General features: G+C 48.1%; 1 protein-coding gene across 1 annotated transcript; it reads right to left on the reverse strand.

The window, feature by feature from the left end:
* Positions 1-325: 325 nt before the first annotated feature.
* On the reverse strand, positions 326-16,815 carry LOC142571544 (uncharacterized). The gene is made up of 5 exons (XM_075679988.1): positions 16,666-16,815; positions 7,645-7,775; positions 5,344-5,553; positions 3,148-3,399; positions 326-549 (listed from the first exon to the last, which is right to left on the reverse strand). Exons 1-5 carry the CDS (start codon positions 16,784-16,786, stop codon positions 409-411), a joined length of 855 nt encoding a protein of 284 aa, XP_075536103.1. The 5' UTR covers positions 16,787-16,815; the 3' UTR covers positions 326-408.
* Positions 16,816-24,870: the final 8,055 nt, after the last annotated feature.

Consider the following 24,870-nt stretch of genomic DNA (forward strand, 5'->3'; position numbering starts at 1 on the left):
TGAGACGATGCGGCGACTGCGCGCATACCACAACAGGAACGCAGCCCCAAATAAAAATGACACCGAATATAACGGTGCCTTAGCGCAGTTATATTTTGCAGATACGGAACAATGATTGTATAATGAACTTATCACTTAAACAACGTTCAATTATATAACTCTTCGTACTACATTCAATGTTTCCTTTTGTCATAAAGCCCTACCCAAACACTCGTGTTCTCGCCGATTACCACCTGGTATTTGTTGTTGGACCGGCTTTTTTTCTTCCAGATTTCACAAAGATCTCTATAGCTCGGAAATAAATACAGGGCATTATACGTAGCGGGGAATTAATCATTTATTCGCACAGAGGATGCGATAAATTCGTCAGAACTAAAATAAACTGAAATAAAATATTTACAGCATGGCCTAAATATCGGTCTTGACAACGTCACACGAATCACGTTTGCGCGTAGCCGTGGCTACCCTACGCAGAGACCGTCGGAGGAATCCTGTTGGGCGTTTCTTCTCAGGTCCCTTGAGTGGAGACTGTAATCCCTCTTCATGGCTCTGAGAAGACAAAGGCCAGAATGCGCATGGCATGAATTATGAAACCGCATTTCTGAGAAGTTGTAAAAAAAACGATTACATAAAACGACTGAAACCGTGACAGCGCGACTTGCGCAGCTGCTTGAGGTTGCTAACATGCCGAAGGCATGAGTACCGGGGCCGTTCCCTACGATCGCTTCCTTTGGCAGACAGTTATTTCACCTGCATCCATATAGGATCAACTTTGCCGACGTGTGGCAACCGCATCACTTTAAAAACCGGAAATAAGGTGTCGTGGGCGTGATGGCGACCTGCAGTGAACGTCTGATGACGCTGCTCATGCCGCATGCCTCAAAATATTTTCTTTTCCCTCAGCGACTGCAGATACATGCGATAACGCATCTTCCGTCTCTACATTGGGTTGCTACCCGAATGCACACAGAAAGAAGCTGTTCAGCTTAGTTAAAAAAGCTAAGGCAGCAGAGCGAGTACGGAGATCGAAAGAGCGTGCAACTACTAAATACCATCAGAAATTTTACTCAGCCGCCCAGAACGTAAAAGACATTACACTCAGCCGTCTATAATATAGGAGTAATTGCATTAGAAATCAGTACAGAATAACAACTTCGCATATGAAATGCAAATGAATGCGCATTGCACGTTACCGAAATCGGCAAGGCACCTTGGCAATGCTTATGCGACACTACATAGAATGGACCAGCCAACGAAGCAGCAACATCCTTAAGTGGGATTGGCAGGACACTACATGCGCTGCTTCAGACTTGTTGCCACGGGTGCTGCGTTTTGTTAGTGCACCCACTGTCTATCACGCATATTAATTATAAACGCAAGATTGACGCCCCCTACAAATAAGAGAAGTCCCTAACCTCTGATTAGCGGAGACTTCCGCTGCGTACTGAAATTACATTAGGCGGAATCGCTTACCTCCCATCTTTACATCCCAGCGCGTAAAAATCAGACGGAGCCCAGGATGTCTACATCTGGAGTGCCTTAAATCGACGACCCTACTACGATGGGTAATCCATAAATGTTGTGCTATATATTTACGCAGACAACCGCACGGTTCGAAAGTATTAATTATTACACTGATCGGGAGCTTTAGAAGCACTACGCTTTCATTTTCACAGACAGTTCGGCGCTTAAAAGGTGTATACAGTTATCCGCTCTGAAGTGAATGAAATCTAATTGAAATACCAATGAGGCTGTTCAACATAGAAATGATGATCCTCTACCTACACAATGCGTACGAAAAGGAGGCTGTCAACAGAGAGGCAAGTGCCCCACATAAGATGCCGTAAGTAGGGCTGCACGATCAGCTTTATTTTTCCGCGCTTTTGGGTAGAAAAGAAACTTATGCGTGATTCTACGACATTCGGTTAACGCGGGCTGCGAGCGCTAACCACGTGCACGCACGAACACCCTCAACAGGCCACCGTGATCAGATGGGCGCATTCGCATATAGTGGTACAAGATACCCCAGAAAAAGGCGCGTAGCAAGTGCAGCACTCGTCCTGCCGACTTGCATTGTGGAGGAGGGCTCGTCCTTTACACGCTTTATTAATGATTTCGTGTTCATTGACAAGGACACGACGAGAGTTCAACTAGGTTCACCCAACACTGACGGAATCGCCATGAAAGCTAAGAAACACTGCAATTTCGAGAATGCACGAAATTATTAAGTACACCAGTTCGTGTTTTCGACGTTCTCGTGGAGTTTGTAGACGACATAAATTAACTCGGTACGACAAATTACGAGATAGAATATGTGTAACTAGAGGTATTTTTACGAAGCCAACAAGCACTGACACTAAGGACAGCATAGGGGAAATTACGTGCGAAATTCGAAGGTTGCGGGTTCGGTTCCCACCTGTGGCAAGTTGTTTTTTCATCCACTTTAATTCCCGTTAATTTAGTATTTCTTTATTTTATTTATTAAGCACAAGTAATTTCCCCTATGCTGTCCTTGGTGTCAGTGCTTGTTGGCTTCTTATGATACGACTAATAAAAAATCGGGACGCTCGGTTAACCCCCTCCCTTCACGTTTATTACATAACGAGGGTCTCGAATCCGGCAGCATTGATACCTTCAGGTAGCATGTGTGGGTTTATTGACCAGTTGCCGTCACCCAATATGATCACGTTCTCGTGACTCCTGCGGCAAAAAGGACGTTCCACGTCCGCCGTGAAGGTATGCGAGTGGTGGCGCTGGGTAACACTCCCAGGGTTCTACTAGGACACATAAATACCCAAGAAAGCGTATGGGGAAACAGCGCCGCGTTAGCTCAATTAGAGCATCGCACGCGAAATGCGAAGGTTGCGGGTTCGGTTGCCACCCGTGGCAAGTTGGTTTTTCGTCCACTTTAATTCCCGTTAATTTATCATTTCTTTATTTCATTTATTAAGCACAAGTAATTTCCCCTAAGCTGTCCTTGGTGTCAGTGCTTGTTGGCTTCTTATGATACGACTAATAAAAAATTGGTACCCTCGGTTAACCCCCTCTCTTCTCGTTTAGAGGCACTTTTAGTTTGCTACCCTGCACAGTTGGGAAGGGTCACAGATAAAACTGAAAATATGCGAGCTCAACAGCGCTCAACCATACCACCGAACAAGGGCTGGAGGAGTTGGCGACACCTGCAAAGAAGGAGGCGAACTCGCCACTGCCGTCGTCTTTCGAAGGATCCTTGTGTTTGTGATGAAAAACCTTCCCCAGGAATCGCTGCCAGCCTTGCTTTTTCTTGAAACTTGTTGCCGAAACATGACCCCGATGCGGTGAACCAGCGTCCCACTGCTCGGACAGTGTGAAGCGTTCGTTCGGATCACATTTCTGCTGGTTCGAGGGCTGCGACGAGTTCTGGCGAGAGAGAAAGTTGCCGTTAGCTGAAGACACGAAACATTAGGAGGAATCGAATAGGAAAGTAAAAACTGCAGGGGGCTCGCCGTGTAACTAAATGACACAGCCAACTTAATTATGGCTCTGTAGTGCTGTTTCCGCGTTACATCACTGTTAGTACATTGCAAGAACCTTGGAAGTCCCAGAGAAGCGAGTACAAGTAATATTAGAGTAAGAATGGCTTCTCATCTGGAATAGGTATGAAAGAGCACCGGATAAGACTGACTCGCCGTGTGTAAGCGTGGACATTTTGGAACTAGCATGTGTATACCATACGAAATATAATCAAAGGAGCGTCATTAACTAAAGCAAGGTAGCTACCAATAAACCCTGGTATTCTTGAAGATATTACGAGGCTTTCGCAGCATCGCTCACGATGATGTGAAAGACATTTACAAACAATTGTAGAGCGCAACTCTCAGGCGCCCGTTCCCACGGCGAGCTTCGGCGTCCTACTTACTAACCGAGTGAACGAGCAGAGCGCGAGATGAAAGACGAGCATGTCGAAAAGAGTGCGAGGAGGAAAGCGCAGGAGGAGGGTGCAGCGGAAGCATAAGGAAGAAAATGATATGGCGATAGCGTTAGAAAAGCGTAGTGGCGCGCACGGCGGGTTCTGCGGCGACGATGGCCATGAGATGGCGCCAGAGTAACCTGCGTCGTCTGCATAGAAACAAAGCGTTACATGAGCGGCGGATCCTGTGAATCGCGCCCACGCGTCATTATTAGCGCGGCAGTCGCACCACACCTCGCACCGTTTGCAACGTGCCGCATGGGACCTTGTCAGTGCCATCCATTATATCGCGAAATGAACACGTATGCAGCTGCGCTCAAATTTCACGTTATTAAGTTGCGTGATCAGTGAACTTTTTTGATGTACGAGTAGGCCTATGCGAGCATCGACTGTCAGTTGCTGGTCAGGACGTCCTGAAAAGGTGCGACGATACACAAGCGCGACCAATGACGCATAATTCTGCCCAAGTATTCGCCGCATCACCGCTTCGTCCAGGAAGGCCCACCTTTCCCGCCGGCGCACCACACCGGTCTAGATAACAGCAAACGCTAAAGGTTCCCAGGCTTTTTCATCGACGTAGGATGCACATACAAGCGGGCTGCGTGCATCCATAGTTCACTGCTAGTCATAAAGTGCTGTGAAAATAAGTACCCGTAATATGAAGAGAGACCGCGATTAAAACGTCTCTAATTAGGAGTGACCTTTATTACGGTTTCTGTTCACAAATCAGCCCTGCAACACCCTGTTCATCCTTTCCATTGTTACAGTACTTTTGAAGCGAAACTATTGAAAGTGAAGCTTCATTTAATTTTGTGCTGCGTGATGCCTTGCCGAGAATACAGCAACTGCGGTGACTAGGTTTATGCAAGTTAGCATGTGAAAATGGGCACGGGAGCATTATTGAATCCTATCGCCGTATGTAGGTGACAATGGGTGAACAGGTGGCCGAATAAACAAGTAGAACTATACGCAACAGGTGGAGTCTGCAAAGAAACACCTTGGTGCAGAGAAAAGTTGAAGTGAACGAAATGAGACCACAACGTGCATTGAGTGAAGGACGGTGAGCCACAGAAGTAATTGCATTTCAATAACCGTGAAATATCTGTTAGCCAATTCACCGATTCGAACAGACGCGTGGGATCCTCCATAGTTATAATTTCTAAAAGTATCTTTTTTCGACCAGCGAGCCTCATTGAGCATGTCTGCAATGTCGAAGAAAGAGGTAAATTAACGGGAAAGGAAAGAAAAAAAAGGCCAGGCGCAAGAGGTATTGCGTAATTCACCGACCAATAGTAGGGATAATTGCGTAGTGAAGGAGCCGACTAATGTTACCGGCCTGCAGGTGCATTCCGCTGTGAGCTTTTAGTGCAGATAAATTTGATGCAAAGACTCGCCTCATTGGCGGCTGTAGCACGAGAACAAGTTGGTGGCACGGGTTTGCTCAGGGAGTAGAGCAAAGGTGGGGGCGTGGCAAGTCCAGTCCCCGAGAGCTCCAGGTGAGAATGGAAGGAGCCGGACGACAGAGACCGACTGGGAAGTGAATACCTGGCCTGAATTTCGTCCCAGGGCACAGACTCCTTGGTTACCCAGTAAGGCTGCTCGCGCTGTGAAGGTGCAGGAAAAAAGCGTGCACTGTGAATCATGAAAATAAGCCGTCACATTGTAATTGCCACGTGTTATCGTAGATGCAGAGGGTATGTCAGAAGATACAATTGAAGTTATGAAAGTTATGAACTAGGCCATTTCCTCCGATATTGTGAACTTCTATAAGTAGGTTTCTTTTTCTGGCGATATTTAAAAAAATTAGACTACAACTATAGTGTGTACACTTCTAGTGAGCCCAACCATATAGCAATTACGTTCAGTAACACAAAGCGAGTGCATGCAACGTGTCCAACAAGGAAGACCGCGGCTACACAGATAGCTCGCTCATGTTTTCGTAGCGCGTCAATAAGAAAACTATGACACATGGACGACTACCAGGAGTATGACAGTTGCACTTGTAAGCCTCAGTTGTCTAATTAGCGCCTCGAAAATCACCAGCTTTAACTTTTTGCAAGGCTGGATACGCGTACGAACACTTTGTATCTCAAGAATTGAAGGACGTTTTCAAATCAATCGCTAAAGTTTAAGTTGAAAAGATTGTACGGAAGAAATAAGACAAACTATACAAACTCGGGCAATATTAAAATTTACGTTGTTGTGGCAAAAGGAAGTAGAAGTTATCCGAAACACCTCGTAAATTGTAGAATAACGTGCTCCCATATAAAGTGCCCTGAAGAAAGCGAACGCATTCAGATAGTAGACAGCACATGGGCAAAGTTTTTAAATCAAGCATAATGCGTCTATGCTACTTCAAGTGCCCAAGCCACAAAGCACCTAAATATTGAGCACGCTTTTAAGAATACAGCAGAGCGTGAAACTCGTCCTTGGTATAGCGTTGGTGGTAATGGAGTAGGCTGATCAAGATTGAGAAGGGGTTGTTTACCGCCTTCCAAACTTCTGCCCTCGTTCTCCTGGAAGTGCAGAGCTACAGAACGGAATCGCTGACAGACCAGTCGATTTTGTAGACAGCCCGTTGCCGAAAGCTAACTGAAGGAAGAGCTCATGGCAAGGAGCTGACAGCAACGGACCAATCGCGCTATCAAATCTCAACAAAATGCAAAAGAGAAGGGAATGAGTCTGTATAAACAATATCTAGAAACTCGAGTAAATGTAGGAAAGCCAAGGATACTACGAACAAGAAAAAATTCCGCAGCACAAAAGTGCAGCAGGTAGTCGAGTGCTATACATTGCAAGTGCGAGTGTTCGGCCCAATGTGGTAGACAAGTAACCGAGGGCTGGTTACAGGGACGAGCCAGAAATAAACAATTACGTTGACCGGAGACATTTGCTCACAAGAGCACATGACTCGTTAAGAGCAGCATCATCGTCGATCATGGTTTTCAAAACATCCTCAACACTTATTCGTGAGGAACGGTCATACTTATAAAGCGCCCTTGTGGTTACGTGGACGCAAAAAAAAAAAAGAAAAATCAAAGGTACTTAGTATTAAACTCAGCGAGAACTTACCAAACCAGCTGATGGAATTGATACTCGAAACAGCGCATGAAAGCTGCACGGATGCACTATCGACCACCTTTATATGAAACAATAGACAAGGTGTGCCAGAACATTTTCACCAGCGCACCGATTCCATGCGTCATCGCTAACATACCCGGCAGACATTCTGCACTTTGAGACTTCACGGACATATACCACGTGTAAAGCAATCGTATTTGAACCAGGTTGATGGTGCAATTGCAGCCATCACACATAGCTGTACACCAGCAAAAGTTTATACCGTTTGGGCTGTATTTTCCCCCCAAACAACCATCATCACCCGTCTTCCCCACATTTCCTTTCTTTAACGCTACGAGCCCGGTACTGCCTAGTCACGAACGGCTGGCGCGTTATCGGCTTTACGTAGCATTCTCTACAGGAAGGTAGCGAGCGCCGAGTTTTCAAGAGCGGAAACGCAAGCAAGGCAGATGATTATCGTTGTCGGACAAGATAAGCCCCAAAAGGGGTAAACTTTTTTTTAGACAGTGAACTATAGATAGCGATGCCCAATGATTATAAATGCAGTTCGCATCTTCGATATTCATCCTCAATGGTGATCGACGCTCGAGTATACGATACTTATGGGCACGTACCCTCATCTGCTGCACATACTCCCAAAGACGCAACTTCTCGGTGGTGGCGATCGTCTTTCCCCTGCGTTCTGCGAGCTTGTCGATCTGGTCGAAGGAGAACTCGAGGAGCTCCTCCATGTCGACTTCCTCGTCTGCAGACAAGCAGTAAACAGATGGACTGAGTGAAAACAATTATTGTATTTACATACACCGTGCAGGCCGGAACAGAAGCATTGTGTAAGGGGCGGGGGGGGGGGGGGGTCAAATACAAGTCTATCGAAATTAGGTTAACAGGAAAAATACATAACCGCAAGTACAGTAACATAACGGAAAATTACAGCTTCCGTCAATCATGTCCAGAACACTGAAGCAAAGAAGCGGCATTATCACAACGGCTGCCATGTTACAGGTGCAATCATGCGATTTGCGCTTGTACCCGATTTGCGATTGTACCAGCCTGGTTCGGTCTTTGCCCCGTGCATTGCCCCGGCACGTTAAGGATCCCCTCCCCGAAAGCCAAAAATTAATCAGGAGTCCCACCACTAAAGCGTGCCTCACAATTAGGTCGTGGTTTTGGCACATACCACAGAATTCAATGGAACCAGCATATACCGGGTGTCGCAGATAACTTGGACCAAGATTTCTTTTCAAAACCAAAAGCGCTAAAGAAATCGTACCGACTGCATATTAGCAGTAGTCGTGTGTACTGAGCAGTATTGTTTTAGTCACTGAATATTGTTTTTATCTGGTCTACTCTCGTTATAGCTGGAACCTAACATGTCAATTCTAAAGTTGCAGAGCGCATCAGATAACCGCGGATGCATGCATTGCCTGCTTGCTAAAACTTGCCTGGTTGTCTTTGCCGATAAAAACGAAATCCCGCAAAATATGAAAAAATTCGGCTCCGATCCACGCTGCAGTGAAGGTCGTTGGCAAGCGAAGCTGTGGTAGAATTCGAGTTTTTAGAAGTGCGGCCCCAAGAAGACAGCGAGCCCCAAACGGAAGGCAGCCTTCGGACATTGCGTTCACGTCAACCCAAAGAACAAACTTTCGAGGGTCCCCGCTTCGGGGGACCGAGCGGGCTACGAGCACGCGCGTGATAGCCAAGAAAAGCATACGAGCCTGTTATGGTCGGCCAGCGGGGGTGGTGACCTACAGCTCTCTCCGGTCCCGCCGCGACGAAGCGTTTCGTGAAGCCAACAATACGCCCTCTTCGGACAGCTCTACGCCGCCAGTAGGGCTAGACACGTTTAGCAGACCGAGTATTGTTAGCTGGTTCACTGTCGCCTTCACGGACCACTTGGAGGAGGAAGACTCCCGGAAAAGGGAGTCCTACGGCGCTCCCCCTCGGACTCCGGTCGTTGGACATACGCGCCAGCTTGAGTCAAGCGAGACAACCCATGTCTACGAGGCCCCACTCCGTTTGGTGTTTTCAGTGAAACAAGTGCGGAAGTGAGCCCTCGCACTCAAAGGCGGATTCTTCGACGACTGAACGCTCCGATTCGACGAAGGTTGGACGGCACAGAGGAAAGAGGGTTTAAGCAGCCGTTTTCGGATCTTCGGTGTACTTCGTTTTCAGTAATGCTAGACTGATGAAATTTAACGCTCTCCAGCCTTTATGTAGATATGGTAAATAAATCCTGCGCTCCTCTTCCTCGATAATAACAGGTGCTTATCTTCAACAACGTCCATAGCGTGGGTGAGTCGGAAGACTGCATGGGCCAGCTACCTCTCATTACATGCCCGACCCGAACTCTTACAAGCCGCAGCTACAGAAACCTCGTATGGCTCAGTCAAGTTGGTTGCAGAGAAAACTGGCCCTGTTCCGGGCGAAATTCGGCATTTGAGGAAAGACTCAGGCCAACGCAAGACGCTAGCTGCACTCGGGTCAGCATACTCTGCTCCCGCTTAACACAAGATCTTCGAAGAGTCCAGTGGTGCCTAAATCGACCGCTTGGCAAATATCTTCACATTCTAATAAAACATGCGCCATCGTTTCCCTAGCTTCACCGCAGCGAGCACATGCTTCCTTCTTATATCTCGCTTTATAGGTCCGCGTTCTAAGGCATCCTAATATCGCTTCGAAAACTAATGAGCTTCCCATTGAGTTATAAACGGTTTCTTCCCCGATTTAGTCATTTCTTAAGTAGTTAATCATGGCAGGTCGTTTTTCTACTGCGGCTACCCATGAGATTATTTAAGCCTCTCCGACTTTCCGCTTAACGTTCTTTGTTCCCGTGTTACTCGCCCTACACGCCGCACACTTGCTGGCAAGCTTCGTAGTCTTCTTCCTCCACTGTGAATCGATGGTTTTCCTGTACAAATACCTTAACACTCTCCCAGCCCATTTACTTTCTTCCATATTTCTCGGTCGTTCTTCATTATCAATAGTACTGTGCGCTTCCCTCCCTTCAAAACTTCTCCAGCAGATATCACCCTGCACAGCTTCATTTGTAGGCTTCCCGTAAGCGCCCAATGCGAGGCGTCCCACTTACCTTTGGTTGCAATCGAGTCCCGATGGTACGCCTGATTCAAATAAACAACCGCATTACCAAAAGCAAGTCCTGGAACCATTACACCTTTCCGCATAGCCCGGAGCATCTCGTACCTATGGTATCCCCATGGCGATCAAGGCAGAAAGCTGGGCTAGTTGGTGTGTCATCATGAATCAAAAGACTAGCGCAAATAACAGGGACACAGACAGAGAAGACGACAGGACGAGCGCTAATAGCGCTCGTGCTGTCGTCTTCTCTCTGTGGCCCTGTTATGTGCGCTGGTCTCTTGATTAATCCCCATAGCGCTCTGCGCTTCATTATGGCTGCATTTATCGTCCCCTTTACTGTTCTATTTCTTTGTTTCCATATGTTTATTGCCTTCGTTTATCAATATACCAAGATATTTATATTCTTTTACCCAAGGTATTTCCTGGCCCTGTAATGCCACTGTCTGTTCACAGTTTTCATTGAACACCATAACACCCGATTTTGTAACGCTAAATTTCAAACCGAAATTCTCGCCTTCCTGTCCACAGATCAGCGAGACGTTGCAAACGACTTTGCTTGTTAACTAGCGACACAACGTCGCCCGCATAAAATAAACCTGGACGCTGCTGCTCTACTAATGTAGCCGCCTGTTTTTCTATAAAAGATGAAACCCGTTATTACTTCCTTCTAGCGCCCTCTCCATCCTAACCATGTACATCAATAACAGCAGTGACGATAAAAGGCCCCCTTGCCTCAGTCCGCGGAGGCGACGTCATCCAGTGCTACTCCAAGTAACCGAGTGGCGCGTGCCTTCCTCCTATTAGTCGAGATTACAGTGGAGCCGTTAGAACCGCGCTGGGTTTCTCTTAACGTTCGAAGCTTCACCGTTGTGAAGAAGAGAAGCCGAGAGTAAATTTCCCAGAGTTCTTGTACTTTTAAAAAAAATCTTGGTCCAAGTTATCTGGGACGCCCGGTATGCGCCTTGTGCCGACGCTTTCCGCAGTTGACAGTAGCACCAGAACAGCCTAGCGAGGGGGGTGGGGGGAGAAACAAAATTGAAGGGATGCGTTAGGCGTCTAATACCTCCGATCGCCTTTCAAAAGGCTACAGGGGCCGATCTGAAAAAGTCAAAGTACGCGGGTTTCGCATGAGACGGCATGCTCGCAATCGAGACGCAGAAGCGCGAACAAGCCCCAACTCCAAAATGCCCGGTGCGCAACATCCACATGAATGAGAAAGCATGCGTGTCGCGGGTTATAAATGAGTCACTTTGTTTCGCTTGTGGCCGGCGTCGGCGACACTGGGGTAATAAACGAAAGGGTCGCAGCATCCTGTCGCCAGTCGAAGGTGCCAACGGCGCGGCGCCGATGCCACGTGAGGCAGTTTGAAATTCGGGATTCTCCGCTAGCATGGTCGTCTGCTAAAGTTCCTGCTTGAGCCCTGCATGACATCAGGCGTGCCATAAACGTGGCAGCTTCATGCGGCCCGGTATCGGCGCACTCCTTTAAGAAGTACCTTCAAGCTTAGAAAGGCAAGTACGAGACATGTAGCGGCTCCCACGGTGCGCGTCTACACGGAACGAGTCGAACGCGATGTGAAATTAACGCGCACACAGTAACTGTACTATCAAACACGACCCTCTCAGTCTGAAGGCGAACAGTAAAAGGTCGTCGTTAAACGCTAAAGAGATATGCGCCAGCCATACGGATTTGAAGTCCTATAGCTTATACGTCACAGTTTTGCACACATTGAACAAAACTCATCGTCGCGACAGGACAGACGCAAATAACTACGGGATTCCAAATACGTACTGCACCTGGTCTTCGTCAAATTAAGAAAATTAGTAAGGTGCACAACAAAGGTTAACGGAATTGCACTTGAAAGACAAAAATTGGTCAGCCACTCCACACTGAAGACAGATTCCCAGCGAAGCTGTTTAGCGCGCGACACAGGCGACCCAGAACATTGAACAAAGGTACGAACATGTCCTAATCTGTGGTCATCGTGGCTGTAGAAGTATGCACACACATTCGCGTAACACTTAATAAATCTGTCCCTCACGGAAGACACTGAATGGCTCATACCCCCTTAGGGAAACGCTCATACCACCGTAAACACGGCCTCCCGATTACGATGACAAAATAGAAGTGAAATTCTACGCTGGAATTATCAGAGGGAACAGAACCAGCTGTAGAAAACGACGAACGCGCGAACATTAGCGCTAGAGCGTTTGCGCGGTAGGCGACGAGAATTTTTAAAGTTCTCGTGAAGAAGTTGTACGAAACATTTATTGGAGAAATCTGTTCAAACCCTTGTGAGATTTATTTGGGTCCCACGTGTGACAAGGGTAGTTCAAGGGCGCGTTGCAGGACCCTGGGCCCCACAGGGGCATGTGCCATTGAGCTTAGACCCATTCTGCACTATCAGGGTCGTACCACATGGTTTGTTTTTTGTTAACTCGGACACATGTTTCTCCAGATCGTAGCCATAGACAGCTGCGCTGTAAAACGCATCGCGAGCGCCAGGAAGGACAGTGCTGAATATATACGCGAAGTACGTGCTCTTTAACGCTTCCTCATTTCTTTGGCCGCGAGACAGTTGAGATATGCACCGACAGGACACAACTACCATGCCCGCGGATAATAACCTATACCTTCCTTCGAAATAAAACCACCGCGTGCAAGGCAGTAGATGGAAGTTAATGGTAAATGTGAGCAAAAATTCAGCGTAATTGGCGCCTTGAACACTAACTATCGCAAGATAAAGACAGAACGTGGCGAAATAGTGTACACCGGATGTCGTGCGGGCCGAACCTAATGATAGTCTCAACACAGCGAAGTACTATGACTAGACGATTACCACGAGGCAACCCCACTCCCTTTTCCGCGCCTGTCCTGACGTGAACGCAGCGTTTGCACCGACAGGTCCAGAAAATGCCTATGTGTACCTGTAGCTGATAGCCTGAACTAATGATGAAAAGGGCCCACGTCGAATGCTATCGTGGGAACGGCTTCGTCCTCGAATTCCCCGAGTGTTGCGCGCTGGCTAAATATGCCTCCGCATGATTAGCACCATCGGAGGCGGAGTGCGGCTGAACGATGCGATGTCATGGGCGGGATATTGCGACCGATTTGACGATTGAGATTGTCCGGGATACATGCCACCAGATTCCCTCGTCTAGTCACCTAGTAAAGTCGACGGTATTAAAAGCGGGCACTTTTCTTGCAGCAAGGCGGGCAACCGTGCCCCGATGTGAACTGTGACGTTTAGTATTCTCGTACAAGTGGGCTTGCTAACCTGGAGCCAGTGTAAATCAACAGTTTTTCCTTCAATCCTACGCAGGACGTACTCGTCGATGGGCTCGGTGGATGCCTGGCCCAAACGCCACCTCGAGCCGCAACAGGGTCAAGCGCGTCGGATTTCACATACGACTCGAGCGTTCCAGCCTAATCACTGGTGCCCGCGCGCGTTCCAGAAAGTACTACACAATTCGTGTCGCGCATACCATCTGATGACAAAGTTCGGCGAGAACATAAAATAGACTAACATTCGAGTAAGTTGCAATCGTGCGGGCGCGTCTCCCGCTGAGTGGTAATTTTAATTTGTTAGCCGGGGAAATGCAATCCAGGAGGAAATGAAGTACACGTGCCAATATGCGTAATATGTCACTGTTTGTATCCTGAAGATCTGCGTAGTCCTGGTTCCGAAAACGTGGTGCATTAACATATGTAGAATAAGATTTAATCTGCGATGCGCTGATTAGTTCAAATGCGAAGCATCTTTCCAGTCCAGGCACTTCATGACGGGCGAGCCTATAGCGCTGTTTTGGTGAGCCGATCCCGGTGATACTGCAGTCTGAAATTATGTGCCACAGTAGCGACTAGGTATGTGCCACTGGGTTTTAGTTGGCTTGCAATGTTCTGTTGCGATTGCAAACATTCCGTATTATAAACAAACAATACAGCCTATTATCTGTGCATAACAATGGCCTACAGAACAGTTACATTAGGCATATACAACACTTCTCCCCAAATAATGAATGCTTCGCATTATGCAAATGGCAACCACAGTCCTGCCTACCGTTTGCTTTTCTGCGTATTATCAAAACACGCTCATGCACGGAAAAAAATGAATGAAAAAAACGGAATTTGCACACGCGAGGTATTGTAAAAGAGCCAGAGGCGACGATTGCAAATACTTGCAAGCTGCGTGCCTTGGCTATCGTGGCAGTGCGCACAATACAAAGGCACGGCGCTAGCACTCGTGAAGCGAACAGCGTAGCAGACGGCAGTAAACCGGGTAAACTCTTTGGTCGATGGTGTGTTTATGTATACCACGACGGGACCAGGAAACCGAGGCTAGTGACTGTGCCGTGATCGCGGTGCACCAGTCATCAACTATAGTGAGAAATGATAGTGTCCATTAAGTAAAAAATTACCGACGATTACGTTACTGCCTAATGCGAAATGTGAGCGCAGCAAATAAGCTGTTTCACCTTTTGGATAGATTGAGGCAAAGAAATCGAGCAACACATGTATGCGCTATCACATAATTTTTTTTTTATTTTTCACACGTATTCCTTTAACAAAGACTCCACTAACAGTTCTTGACAGTCATGAAGGAAGCTTTGTGGTCGGAGAAATAGACTGATATATGTTCGACTTGGTACACCAATGCTTGATTCTCAAAGACGAGATCTATACAAGTGCCTCGCGAGGTTGTCACAGCCGTGGGGGAAGCAGAGGCTAAGCGCCGCCGCCGAGAAGACCCTGCCGTTCGCGCCGCCGAAGCGGAGGCTCATCGCCGCCGTCGAGAGCAACCAGCAGTAAGCGAGGCTGAAGCAGAAGCTCATCGCCGCCGCCGAGAAGACCCTGCAGTTCGCGCCGCCGAAGCGGAGGCTCATCGCCACCGTCGAGAGCAACCAGCAGTAAGCGGAAGCGGAGGGGGGCGGCGTGTACACCCAGCGGCAAACGATGGGGGCAGAAGCGCGCGCAGCAAGCGGACAACACGATAAAGGGAGGAGGGAAGAGATAGCAGCGACTGACTGATGCCGCTGACGGCGATAGTGAGTCAACCCCAGCTATCCGCCACACAAGAACAGGGGGGGGGGGGGGGGGACCCTTTCCTCCTCTTTCTGCATGGCGGCGACGGTGTTCTATGCAGTCACGTTATCTTGACTCTCTAGCGGCGTCAGCGGCATCCAGCGGTATCAGTCGGTCGCTGCTAGCGCTGGGGGGATGAAAGGGGGGCGGAGCTGGTTACGAGGCCGACGACGACGACGACGCCGACGACGACGCGAAACCCAGGAACGGACGCCAAAGAGCTGCGCTCTAAAACGCATTACAATTCCCATTTCTCTGCATTGCTAAGCTGACAAAGTGCAAACGAAGGCATGCGTACAAAGGGATGCTCCGGCCCGTCCAAAGAAGCGGCTAAACGTTGATTATCCGCGAGAAGCGATAGGCGAAAACGTGAAAGCAACCGGAGAATCCGCGAACCGTGACTGTGCTTGAGCGCTGTACGAGACGGCGCAACGGCGACAGAAAGCCATGCGTTCATCTGTTCATAAATGCAGTGCTATACACGGGACATCACCTGCCTGGGAATCTTGGTGGCTACGGGTTTCCGCTGCTGGGAACGAAGTCGTGGATTCGATTACCAGCCGCATTCCGATGGGGCGGAGTGAAGGAAGGCTCGTGCCAAGGGGGCACGTTAATAAATGTCTTGGAGGGAAAATAAGATGCAATCCCGTTCTTGCGAGCATCTATAAGTATGCGCAGTGCCATGTCTCGAAGACAGTAATTGCACTTGTCAGAAGCAGCAAAGAATGCAGTTGCGTACGCGCTCGTAGATATCAAGTTCGTTCCCGGACGTGCTGTTGGGAAGCTTATGTCACGTGCCCACGTTGGCCCATTATTGGTTTACACTGTACTAGTCGACGCAGAACAGCAACACTTATCCTACGACCTTCACTCTGTTGGCATGTATGCTTGAAATGATACCAGTTAACAGGTACTAACAGGTACTAACAGGCAACAGTAACAGGTAGAGACTAAGACACAATCTGGTAAATACGTGTATATTACCGAAACATGCGCAGGGATTTTGTCGACTTCACAGGAAGATGGTACGAACACACTAAAAGCCAGTAGAATTCTTCTCGCGATTCTCACTTGCTTTGCCAACTTCGCCTTAGCCTTTGCGCCCGAAAACTGCACAGTTTGTTACGAGAGACGCCGCTGTGCAAGATTCCGAAATAATATCTTTACTTAACGCCTAAACCTTAGTTCACGAGTGCTCTTCCCTACATGCGGCCGCCGAAGTTAGGAAGCCCCAGCATATCCACTTAGCACGCTATTTACCTATCTTCTTCTCTCATTTTAAGCTCGTCGTGAGGGTGTAATATTAGGCCCGGAAGGGTAAGAAAAGTCAGTCAACTCGTTTACCCAGCCAGGTAATCAATAGACAACCTCTACAATTTGCTTGCCTTCCAGAATTTCGATTTCGGTAGCAAGGACAAGACGGCACGCTATTACGGAAAGCCCCTTGTTACGCTTACCCCATAGCACCTCCAGGACGTTCTCGTCGACGCTGTAACACGACAAAGACCGAACCGAATCGGTGCGGGCAGGGGCGTTCCTGCCCTTTGGCTCAGATGAGGCGTGCATCGATGATTCCATACCTATGCGCGTGACCGCCTTGAGTCAATTACCTTAGTCAAACTGCGTGGGAACACAAGAGCGCGTGAATTTAAATACATTTTGCGCAGCTGCAGTACTGGAGCGCATGCGCATTACATGACTCGCGAAAGTTGGTTCTCAGGGCATCTCTTACGTCACCGGTGCGCTTCTGCGTCGTCAGCTATACGCTTTTCATGCTTCTTTTCCTCTATTACATGCAAACAAAGAGAGTGCAATGGTAAGTTGAGTGGTTGCAAGTACCGATGATAACCACTCTGCTTATGAAGAGCGTGAAAGCTTAAACGTTGCACAATGACGTATATCATTTTACTTTATGTTTTGTTGTACGAAGCAACGAAGGCTGTGTGCTACCTCAATTCCGAGAGCAAGGTGTGAATATGTTCGTGGCGGCAACGATTTAGGAGCAGCTTCAAGGATGCACTATGGCGATAGTATACCGGAAGACGAAAGCTGGATGGTTATTGCGCTTTCTCAGCAAGGGTACACGCGACACGCCATCGCTGGTCTCGTTATGCGGCTGTTGAAGGCAGTCAAGCGCATATATCTAGCGTTCTGAGGCAAACGTCGTGGGCACGATGCCCTACGCGGTGTTACAGCCAACGCGCGACGACGAGGACCTTCCCATAAAACTAGGGTTTCGAACCGAACCCGAACTGAATCGACAACCGGGGCTTAACGGTTCTTTTCAGCCGAACGTTAATCAAACAGAACCGTTATGATTTCCACGACCTTAGAACCGAACACAAAACGGAACTTTTTGGAGGAACCATTCCGTATCAGTTCGACCACATATTGAGCCGAGGGGTTTTTTTTTTTTTTTGCTAAAATTCTAGGACCATGCAGAACGATGAGCAAAGCGAGAACAAGGTGAGAGCAAGAGCTATCGTTTCGACAAGTGGACTTGTCGAAACGTTGACTCCTGCTTTCACCTTGTTCTCGTTTTGCTCATCGTCTTGAATTTCCATCTCCCGCCTTCCCCGTGTTTTCCAATTACCATGCAGGCAGCTTTCCTGATGAGTGCACCTCGCTAATCAAGAGATTGCGAGAGACAGCGCGTGTGTAATACGTGGGCGCGATTCACAGCAGCCGCCGCAAACAGACCTCCGCTAATGCAGCGCTTTGTTTTCATACATAGTTTCCGCATCATGTTTTTACTGCAGCGTCCTCCTTCGCTTTCCTCCTCGTGCTCTCTTCGCTTTTCATCCCCCGCTGGGCTACGCGTTCGCTCGTTCATCATTCGCTCTGCTCGTTCGTTCGGTTAAGCAGACGACGCCAACGCAGAGAGGGAGAATAAATTTTATTTGGAAAAGAAGTCGGAAATTCTTCCTTGATGAGTGGGGCCCTCAGTTCAGGGCTCCATTACCATGCGTGACTTTGGGAGCCCGCTGGATGACCGTTGCTGTTCCTACCGGTTTGAGCTGAGCAGCGCCGACTCCCAAGAGGAAAGGGTAGAGCTGGGTATAGAAGGAACACCCGAAGAATTAGGGCATTCCCATGCGGATTGGTACACCGTGGGATTGGCCCCACAGTAGGGAGAATAGGAAGGGTATAGGGTGAGATGAAAGATTTATAGCATGTGGAGACAAGGAAACGAATTGGTCTGCAGTTACGGCCAGCCAGCGGCAACTGCCCCATTAAGCGAAAGGTGAGAAGGGAGATAGCTATGGCGGCCTTGCCAGTAGTACTCGAGCGTCGCGGTGAAGTGTAGGGGCTCAGCCACTGCGTCGTATGGGTTGAACAGCTCTTCCGACGGTGCCCGGCCGGTCATACCTCGGACGCCCACATTAACGCGTTCATTACCATGCGGATAGGCGTGTCCATGAGGCCAGACGACATGTACCCTGCTTAACGCAGAAGGGGGACAGAGGAGAGGATTCTGTGTGTGCGCGCAGTCACAAGTCCTTACGCGAAGGCCCGACAGGCAGCCTGCGAGTCTGTCAGTATGGTGATTGGGCTGTTACGTGCAAGAAGGGTCGAGGTGTGCACAATGGCCTGAGCAATAGCTCCCTACTCCTCTGCCGAGCCGCTGTCCGTTGCGAGAACTGTGGTACACACCCTAACTGCGTCTGTGTTGTCAGTTACAGCTAAACACGTGGCACGGCTCCGGGGGTAGCGGGCCGCGTCAGTGTAAAGAAGCGGTGTCTGTGTGGTGCCATTTCCAAAAATGCGTGCCAGGGCCTGAGTTCGGGCGCGTTTCCGGCCGGCGTGTCGCTCCGTATGCATATATTGCGGAGAATCGGGGCTACTTGAACGCTAGCATGTAGAGAAGGAGCAAGGTGATATTGTGGGACGTGTGTGGGTGTCTCAGAGACAGGGTAGCCAAGACGAGGGAGCATAGCGCAGCCCTGACGGCTGCACCTGAGATGTTGGAGCTGACCGTTGCGATGAGCCTCGAGAAGCTCGCCTACGATGTGGTGAATACCAAGCTGAAGAAGGCGCTGTGTGGAAGCATGTGAAGGCAACCCAAGCGCCGTGTTCGCTACCTTCCCTAGAAGGACTACCATCTTCTGAGTCTCAATGAAGGTGACATTATAATAGAGGTGGTGATAGGTGAGGCGGCTGATTACCACAGCCTGTACTATGCGCAGCACATCTTCTTCGCGTAAGCCTCTTCTACGAATAATAATGTGGTGTAACATATGTGTAGCTTCTGTTATTTGCTGACCCAGAAGATGTGTAGAGTCTGAGGCTTTGCCGTCACATTGAATGTGGAGCCCTAAGATACGGAGTCTAGTTACCTGAGGGATAGGGCTGTCATGTAAAACAGAGAGACATTAGGGGATTCGTTGACTCTGCGGCGCCGCCTGTGCACGAGGAGCAATTCAGATTTCAAATACCGTCACTGCAAATGCCGTCACTGCAACGCGGATACTCACAGCACCCAGCATTCTAAACCTGCTCTGTACCTTTGGCGGCAGAGTATATGGAGCTTCGCCACGACTCTCAGACGCGCGAGCGGAAGGAGAGGCCGAGGAGGAGAGGTACCAAGCACTGCAGAGTGGCTTTCGTTCGCCTTTTCTTTTATTTATTTTAATATAATTTATTTTTACTTGGTACTGAGTATGCATGGGCTCGAACTTCATCTTTATTCGTTTTTTTTTTTTGTCAGTGTGGTGCTTAGGTGGGATATATCATCAACCATTTTAGTCGTTTTCATCTTTACGTGTTAATGAGCATTTTTGTCCATCATTTGTCAGTCATGGTGCCATAGTCCTCTCTCTCTCTCTCTCTCTCTCTATATATATATATATATATATATATATATATATATATTAATGAGATAAGAAAGGCAGAGGATAAGATTTAGTGGGGGTAATCACGTGCTTCCAACCTTTCTAACTTGTCCAAAAGCTAGATATATATATTTATATATATATATATATATATATCTATATATCGTATCACCCTGCCTTATAGGTATCAACTTTCAGAGGTGAAAAAAACTGACTGGACCAGCAAGATTTGGAGAGATAGAATAAAGTCTGGACAAATTACATTCCGCCCGAGGCCGAAGCCTCAAAGCTTTTCTTTTGTAATATATGTACATCACTTACTGGCAGACTTCGCTAAAGATATGTTCGCTGTTGCAATTAGTAGGCATTTGTTTTCAGGAACCGCGCTAGCGTACGAGTTGCTTCTTGAGTATACAGGCATTGGGCCAGCTTACAAGAACGATAAATCGTCAGTTTCTGCCACGAGCGGAAGCGGTTACGTAAGGCTTATCTTATCTTCTTAACTCTTATCTTAACTTCTTATCGTTAATTTTAGACATCGTCCGCAAGCCGGACACATAGTGGAGGATAATGATTACGCCGCTTGAGGCTGACTTGTGGTAGAGCCGCACGTCGTACCGCTCGCATCTCCGCACGTCTGCGGTCGTGCGAAAAAGTGCAGATGTCGCATAGTGGTGCACAAATTTCAGTTTACACTGCATGTACGGGTCCAGTGTAAACCAGCATTTGTGCACCATTGTGAAACACGTATAATTTTTCGCGCGATCGCACGCGTGCGGCTCGAGCGTAGATTGGCCCTTAACCCAGGCACTTGAGGCGTCTTTAGCACAGCACGTGGGCTTCAGCGGCCGTCGTTGCGATACTAAACTCGACGATGTTCCCACGGCGCGTCACAGCTGCGACTGCGCCCGGATGTGTGAACTGCATAGCTTTGCGAAGGTTCCACGTTATTAGCATTTCGCTAAAACACTTTGCTCCACTCTTCGACATTCGGCAGCCCTAAGAACAACGATCCAAAATCCGTTTTCAGAAGAAGAGTGCTTGCGCTGTAACTACTCGCATAGGAGAAGATGCTAGCCAATGGTCAAGTGGTGCGTGTTGCTTTACAGCGAAGCTTTCTTTGCCTCTTCTCCCGACTTTATGGGCGCTGCCGCTGCGGTCTTTCTCGCGCACGTCGATGGGTTTCTTGAAACACCACCAGATGGAGCTGGCGGGACGACCGACTTAGTGTTCCTGTATATGCTCCCGCAGGGAGCAGAGTTGCGCATAGGTCCGCCGCCGTGATCCAGCTCTGCAGCGAAGCCACTCCTCGCGCGCGCAGGAGCCAAATGCTGCGCGGTGTTCCGCCTTTTTCTCTAGTGGTCGCGAGCTACAAGCGCCAGTTGTTCGCAGGCGCTTAGCAAAGGGCACTTCTTAATACAGGCTACACTCGAACGAGTCATTCGTGCAGCCGGAGGGGGTGGGCTTCCAACCAACCGAAACTTTGTATGTACCTATGTAAACACGCATATACAAACACACACACGAACGTACAAATAGGGGGCAGGACCGCCTTCGATTCCCCAAAATAAAGTATTCCCGTGGCTCGAACAGCTCCAAAGTTAGCTCGCAAACGCGCAGTACGTTGCCACAAAAAGCGGTGCAATGATTTTCAGCATGCATATGAAGTTGTCTTATCATGGTCAGAAAGCAAGAAATGTTTTAAAGAGTGTTTAGAACTTCACACACGTAAGGTGAACACTTAGCGCATTTTGGCTGCCGAAACCAGCCGATTAATGACCGTCGCCAAGAGAGCTATCGTGCCTGCAGTTATGTCAGTGACCGTTAACAGAGCGCCATTTATCACTAACCATCGTTCACAGCAGCTGCACGTTTTCGACACATGCGGTGCAGACACAGATTTAAGCGCATTTCAAATGTTGACATGCGCACATTTTATTTACTATTACTATTTAGTAGTACTTACTATTTAGTAGTGCTTACTGTTTAGTAGCAGCAAATCTGCAAGTAGAAAAAGATTCAAGATGCAAGAGCTTCTAGCTGCTCCTCTGAACGCACGATCGACGGTCCACTGATTGCAATGGCGGTGGTACTGACGGAAACGACGAGTTCGCATGAGTCGGCGATGCGCCCGTAAAGTTGGCTTCGCAGCGCCGCGGATCATTTGACGTCATTTTTCGCGCTCGGCCAATAGCGGTGCGAGCGGCGCCGGAAAAGTTATGCGCAACTCTGCTCCCTGCGGGAGCATATACAGGAACACTAGACCGACTGGTTACTCTTCGAAGCAAGATCAGGATGCCTTAGAACACGCACTTATAAAGCGAGATAGACGGAGGCGTACAATAACAAAGTTCACAATAGGGGTTCAGAAACCTTGGTTATGGGAATTCATCGTGAATTTTCTTGTCTTTTCAGTTTTTTTTTTCTTTTTAATATAGGTAGGACATTAGACAAGATATTAACAAGAGCGAGGTGGCGCAACCCACCGCCCAGTTCCAAAGGGGACGCTGATAACATCCATCCATCCACCCAGGCCGGTGCCGCCGCGGTAGCGTTTCGTAGCTTTCGCGTATGGCACGTGCTGTGCTTGCTTTCCTATGCGACAAAAACGCAGGTGCTGGACTGTGGAGGTCGCTTGCTGCGGCGTGATAGTGTGAACATTACAATCGTCCATAGCTTGAACAGCGCTTGGAGCTGGCTTCTGAACAGCGTGCTGGCCACGTGTGCAGAAGGAACACGTAAAAACGCGCCAGCAAAATGGCTCCATAATGTGCATTCAGTGTCGAGGACACCCAGGCCCGACAGAAGCGTCGCGCGGAGTAGGAGCCTGTTCGCTACGCAGCGAAACGTGTTGCAGTTGGCGAATGTATGTATAATATGTATAGATACAATTACAAAATTAATTGAATTACGTACAGCCCCATAATTCAAGTAACGTCTAAAATTTCTGCCACGTTAATCAAAGCAAACAGCGTACAAAGCTTCGCTTACCTCGATTCCCACAGTCCGCCAAATTCTTACAGTGAAGCATGCTTATGGCTACGGTAACATGCATTTTTGTTCTGCGGGTGCAAAAACCGTGGGCCGATCCCGGACACGGTGCAATAACGAGCCGACCCGCGGCGGAGGTGAAGCAGGATTCAAGAACTCCGCCAACTTGAAAAAATGAACATAACATCCTGGGTCCAAATAAAACCCCTATGAGATATTTCATTCATTTTTCATTCATTTATTGATACTGTCAGCCTTTCTCAGGCTATTACAGGAGTGGAAAATCCAATATATTCACATTCTAAACAAGGTACATTTCACAACTACGATATCGACACAAAAGACAAAGGAAAAATCAAACAGATAAGAAAACGCATGCAAGTGCTGAGGCACAACTATTACATTTGTGTACTACGGTCCAGGTAAGATTTCAGGCATTCTAGAAAGGCATCGAGGGAGTTAATATTTACAATGGAATCAGGCAGCATGTTCCATTCTGTAATAACACGAGGAAAAAAACTGTACTTAAAACAATCGTTATAAGAACGCGGCACAGGAATGTACATGGAATGGCGATGTCTTGATGTCTCATTAGGGTGTATTGTAAAATATGGTGATTTGTTGATATTCAAGTGGCCATGAATTAAAAGGTAAAAATACTTCAGCCTATCTACCTTAGTGCAGTATTCTAAACTTTTAAGGTTTGCTAATTTACATAATTCGGTTGGTGAATCAGTTCGGCGATATTTATTGAAAATAAAACGGGAAGCAAGTTTCTGAACTTTCTCAATTTTTAATTTGTTAGACGCAGTGTAAGGATCCCAAAAAATTTTGCCATATTCAATTACAGGTTTTACAAGGGTGTTATAAGTTAGTGTTTTTACATCGGGAGTTGCATTACGGATTCTGCGTCTTAGTGCCCAAATTGCTTTGCGTGCCTTGGAGCATACATGTTACATACATACATATTAAGCTGATAAGAACAGATACTAAACTTTGACCCGCATCAGCCATCTCTACGTTCGCCCCGCCCTCTCTTTGTCGTCGTTCCAAGCGCTTGCGTATCTACTTCCCTTTCCTTCCGCTGTCCCGTGGTAGCGGTCCCGTGGTAGCGGTCCCGTCGAAACGTCCCGTGTGTCTAGTTTCCTCCGGCTCCTCGGGGTTGCGGTGACGTTGTGCACGCGAATGTAGAGAAAAATCACGGCAAACGAGATTTTACACTTGTTCAAAATTCGATGTCGCCTCTGTGTTGTGTGCTAAACAGCTTCGATGGTCATTGGCCTTGACAGAGTGGAATGAATTACGATTTATTATGCTCCGACTATTTTTTGTCTTTGGAGATTTTGCTGCCGCCCGTGAACAACTTAGTCGGTGCGGGCGCGCAGCAGCAGCAGTAGGTGGCAACAAGCACCTACCGCTGTGGAGTCTTCTCCCTCATCGACGCATCTGCTCTCGCCTTTGGCCACTTGCTCACGCAACGAAACTGATGGTGCCCGGTACCGCGCGTTGTTCGTAGACCTCGCGCTTGCCGCGTGGTGGCCGCATCTCGCTCAGCTATTTGGAGCACGCGCTCTTGAATGCTGTCCAACACTACGTGAACATATTCAGACACTAGAGCAACAGTTTTATTGCGCTATCAACGCGGAGCTTCTATTCTCGTCGTTTCGTCATGACGCTGGCCTCTCTATATGCAGTGAGACTGGTCCTACGCCTTTATGACAAACTGGTACCGTTGGCTGTCAACCGCAACCATCACAGTGGAACCTGTAATTCATTTGTAAACAAAGTGTATGCAAGGACGAAAGTTACACATATAAATGGTATCCATTAATGAGCACA

The sequence above is a fragment of the Dermacentor variabilis genome, chromosome 1 (assembly GCF_050947875.1).
Source record: "Dermacentor variabilis isolate Ectoservices chromosome 1, ASM5094787v1, whole genome shotgun sequence".
In the NCBI taxonomy this organism is placed as follows: Eukaryota; Metazoa; Arthropoda; class Arachnida; order Ixodida; family Ixodidae; genus Dermacentor; species Dermacentor variabilis.